The sequence below is a fragment of the Triticum aestivum genome, chromosome 2A (genome assembly GCF_018294505.1).
Source record: "Triticum aestivum cultivar Chinese Spring chromosome 2A, IWGSC CS RefSeq v2.1, whole genome shotgun sequence".
Taxonomy (NCBI): domain Eukaryota; kingdom Viridiplantae; phylum Streptophyta; class Magnoliopsida; order Poales; family Poaceae; genus Triticum; species Triticum aestivum.
The window spans coordinates 41325272-41330090 of NC_057797.1; the positions used below are offsets into that span (position 1 = coordinate 41325272).

General features: G+C 43.5%; 1 protein-coding gene across 1 annotated transcript; it reads left to right on the plus strand.

Moving 5' to 3' along the window:
* Nucleotides 1-1678: 1678 nt before the first annotated feature.
* LOC123184589 (ribosome production factor 2 homolog) lies at nucleotides 1679-4513 on the plus strand. Its single transcript, XM_044596687.1, has 5 exons — nucleotides 1679-1784; nucleotides 3065-3117; nucleotides 3262-3327; nucleotides 3419-3511; nucleotides 4065-4513. Exons 2-5 carry the CDS (start codon nucleotides 3091-3093, stop codon nucleotides 4104-4106), a joined length of 228 nt encoding a protein of 75 aa, XP_044452622.1. The 5' UTR covers nucleotides 1679-1784; nucleotides 3065-3090; the 3' UTR covers nucleotides 4107-4513.
* Nucleotides 4514-4819: the final 306 nt, after the last annotated feature.

Here is a 4819-nt window from a genome sequence, read left to right on the forward strand (position 1 = left end):
ACTATATATAGGGCCAAGGGAGAGGGGGGCGCAGCCTTGGCCCTTCCTCCAAGGAAGGGTGCGGCTAGGGAGGAGTCCATCCTCCCCAAGGCACCTCGGAGGTGCCTTCCCCCTTTAGGACTCTTCCTTTCCCTTATCTCTTGGCGCATGGGCCTCTTGGGGCTGGTGCCCTTGGCCCATACAGGCCAAGGTGCACCCCCTACAGTCCATGTGGCCCCCCGGGGCAGGTGGCCCCACCCGGTGGACCCCCGGGACCCTTCCTGTGGTCCCGGTACAATACCTGTGACCCCGAAACTTGTCCCGATAGCCGAAATAGCACCTCCTATATATAATTCTTTATCTCCGGACCATTCCGGAACTCCTCGTGACGTCCGGGATCTCATCCGGGACTCCGAACAACTTTCGGGTTACCGCATACTAATATCTCTATAACCCTAGCGTCACCGAACCTTAAGTGTGTAGACCCTACGGGTTCGGGAGACACGTAGACATGACCGAGACGACTCTCTGACCAATAACCAATAGCGGGATCTGGATACCCATGTTGGCTCCCACATGTTCCACGATGATCTCATCGGATGAACCATGATGTCAAGGACTTAATCAATCCCGTATACAATTCCCTTTGTCTATCGGTATGATACTTGCCCGAGATTCGATCGTCGGTATCCCGATACCTTGTTCAATCTCGTTACCGGCAAGTCTCTTTACTCGTTCTGTAACACATCATCCCGTGATCAACTCCTTGATCACATTGTGCACATTATGATGATGTCCTACCGAGTGGGCCCAGAGATACCTCTCCATTTACACGAAGTGACAAATCCCAGTCTCGATTCGTGCCAACCCAACAGACACTTTCGGAGATACCTGTAGTGTACCTTTATAGCCACCCAGTTACGTTGTGACGTTTGGCACACCCAAAGTATTCCTACGGTATCCGGGAGTTGCACAATCTCATGGTCTAAGGAAATGATACTTGACATTATAAAAGCTTTAGCATACGAACTACATGATCTTGTGCTAGGCTTAGGATTGGGTCTTGTCTATCACATCATTCCCTTAATGATGTGATCCCATTATCAACGACATCCAATGTCCATGGTCAGGAAACCGTAACCATCTATTGATCAACGAGCTAGTCAACTAGAGGTTTACTAGGGACATGGTGTTGTCTATGTATCCACACATGTATCTGAGTTTCCTATCAATACAATTCTAGCATGGACAATAAACGATTATCATGAACAAGGAAATATAATAATAACCAGCAATTTATTATTGCCTCTAGGGCATATTTCCAACAATTCCCTCCTCTTTAAAAAATTTGTCATGCTTTTAGTTTAAATTACATATGAACAAAATTACCGTATGGACACATCAGGATAAACTCCCCTCAAGAGAAAAGAAATGTGACGTCACGAAACATACAAATGGCAACCTTGTAGTATCAATCTTTGCATAATGAAAAAAAATATACGGTTTCTAAGAAGATATTATTGTTAGGGTTTTTAGATCTTAGTATTTTTTTTAGGTGCAACATGGAATTACGCCACTGAGGCCTGGTTTGGCAGGCCGGGGCGGGCCAGAAATTTCAAAGATCATACTTTCTGGGCCGAAAGTTTCCCACTTACTAATTTATTTGGTAGACCGGGTTTTGCCCCGGGCCAGCCCGCCCCGATCCCAGATTTTCGTGCCGATTGAGCCCTTGAGGGACGCGCAGTTTATTCTCCTGCGCCGCAGCCACCTCCAGGACGCCGGCGTGCCCTGCCTTCTCCCCGGAGGTATTTTCTTGCCGCCCCTCCCCTCCCGCTAGCCGTTTCTCGCCACCGTCCCGCCATGGCTGCCAACACAGACCCCGGCGCCGGCGCGTTGTTCGGCTTCGACGCCGCCCTGGCGTACGCACCGCAACCGCCGAGCTCCGCCACGCCTTCTTGTTTTTTTTTTAGTGTTGCGACGGCGCCCTGGCGTACGCACCGCAACCGCCGAGCTCCGCCACGCCTTCTTGTTTTTTTTTAGTGTTGCGACGGCGCCCTGGCGTGCCGGAATCCTTTCACGCCCACTGTTTGCTGAGCTGCACTTGGTTCCAAAAGGAATTACTAGAGGAAGAGAAACATGAGAACTTACTGTTGCTAATTGTTTTCCCCTTCTTTTGTGCCAAGCCCTCTCCTATAGTCTTATTCCATCAGCAGTGGTACTGCATCACAAAGAGCATATACTGTATATCACAACTGAAAATTACTCGACAGCAGTTCAAAGGAAGTCCTGTTTGGCTGTCTGCGTCATTAGTTACCTTTCTATCTCATACTGTGAACTTGTGAAGACTATGCCCCCTGTCAAGATCATGTTCAGTACACTGTTTGTGTTACCATCTTCCTGCAAGAACTGGTGCTACTGGCGTAAAAAAGAACAGCGCAACTACACCTGGACAGTTGATGTAGAGACAACATCATGTTTGCACTGGTTTACTCTGTATTTTCGTGTGAAATAGGATATATTCAGAATTCTAATTGTGAGTTTCTTTCATACCATTGATGCTGGAGCTTTCATGTGGTTTGGAGCTTGCCATGGAAGCATTCATAGCATAAATTTGTGCAAGCTACTCCCTCCGTCCCATAATATAAGAACGTTTTTCACACTAGTGTAGTGTCAAAAACGTTCTTATATTATGGGACGGAGGGAGTAGCATTCATCTTGAGCCCCTCGGACACAAACTTGTGCATTGTAGGGTGTCTTGCTTATGGTTTTGACCTAAATTACTTTGCTGTTGTTATGTTGACTATGAATTGAAAAAAGAACTTTAACATCTGATCACAATACTTAAGTTGATTTAAGTACTACTTGCTATATTTTTTATCCATATATCTAATCCAGGGCTGGCTTTAATTTGGTTTTTATATGTTTGGTAAGATAATCCAGTGAAGTCTAAATCCATAACTAATGCTTGAGGAAAACAATTATAAGTATATGCAAATGCATATCTGTTTGGCTATAAAATAGGTGTACCTTTTAACCATCCATACCTAGCTGAAAAGGTTAATCCTTGGATTTTTACATCGTCCAGCTAAAAGTTTACAGAAGAAGCCAGCTATGAGGACTCCTGGTCATGCTAAGAAGGTAATTCGAATGGAACAACTGTCTTTTGTTCATCAGATATTGTTATCCTGATGGTTAGGTTTCAGAGAACTATACTTACTATAATTTTGTCACTGAGAACTTGTATGTCAGTATGTATTCATAACTACATTAACATTTTTGCAGGTGAAAAATGTGACGAATGATGCAATTGACGGCAAGCGGGGCATGATCTACATTCCAGACCAGAAGGTTTGTGTCTAAATTGTTTTATTAATAGTTCTGAAGTTTAAATTTAACCTATTGGTATGCTAATCCGCTTCATGTTTTATTTTACTGAAAGATTTCAAAATTGACCTTAACAAAAGACATAAAGGGTCTGAAGCGGGAGCGCCGTGACGCCAAGAAAAACAAGGGGCACTTGAAGAAGCAAAAGGTCAACCATGAGTGAATAATACAGTCATCATATATTGTCGAACATATTCTGTTTTTCATCATCAATATCATTAATGCTTGTTCCAGAGTTATTTTTAGTCTGCATTCGGTGTTGAGTTAGCTAGGTAGTTCTGTATCAACTTTTAGATACAATGATGATGGAACTTACGGTGCTATATGTCATGGTTCGTGTTCTTGGCCTTGGTCACCATAATATTGTCCATATTCTTTGGTTTCAATCATGTACAGCCTTTATCATCGATCAAAATAAAGTTTCACTATGCTTGTTTCAGATTTGATGTGACAAGTCGGCTAATTAACGTTTTGTATCAGTTCAAATGCTAACAAAGCTTGCTTCTACAGCTTAGTTATTTTTACTTTTTATGTGTCCTTTAATTAGATTTGTGTTGTATACTGTGTCCCACATTTGCTGAGATAAATCATCGATCTTCCAATTCTATAACAGTTTATGAAATCAGTCAACGTCCCACCCAGTACAGATTCCATTGCTGCCGGCAGCTAACGTTAACTCTGTTTCAACATTTTGTTTTCAGCTGAGGAAGAAGAAGAAGCCCGCTCCCAGGAGTGCAAAATGAAGGCGAGTGAAAGCCATGACTCAAGTGACACGCACCAGCTGAACCAATTGTCTCCTTAGCGTCTTAACATCGTCCGTAAAATTTAAGCTTTGTACTGGCTACCTTAAAGTCACTGCCGGGTTTAAACACCTTAATCATCACAGCGATCTTTTGAAAATAGTTTCTGCCAAATGCAAGGTCTTATATATGGGTCTAGTGTAGTGTCAAAAACGCTCTTATATTATGGGACGGAGGGAGTAGCATTCTTTTTCTTTTATGAGTAGATTTTTAATTGTAGTACTGCTATTTGCAGCATCTTATCTCAATATAGCAACCACTGCCTATGAAACAACAACCTTTGTAGAAAGGGGATTGTTGATGGGAGAGGATTGCGGATGAGAGCGAAAATTGGGGATTTTTACATTAAAGCAAGCTTGATTACTAGCCATCGTTGGGCATTTCGCCTGGTACAAAGCTCCGCGACTAGTGTTGGAATTTCAGTTCAAACCAAGGATGATCAGCACAGCAGCTACAACCTTGGGCATACAACCTTGGTGCTTGAGGTACTAGTCGGCAGCTACTTTTTACTTTCAGCTGGTACGAGTGATTAGGCGAGTGCTTTAAGCATTCACATACACTTTGTCAAGTCATCCATCTGTGCCTAAGCCGAGCACACAGATCATAACCTGATTCACTGCATCATCCTTCATATAATATGCAGCTACTCCCTCCGT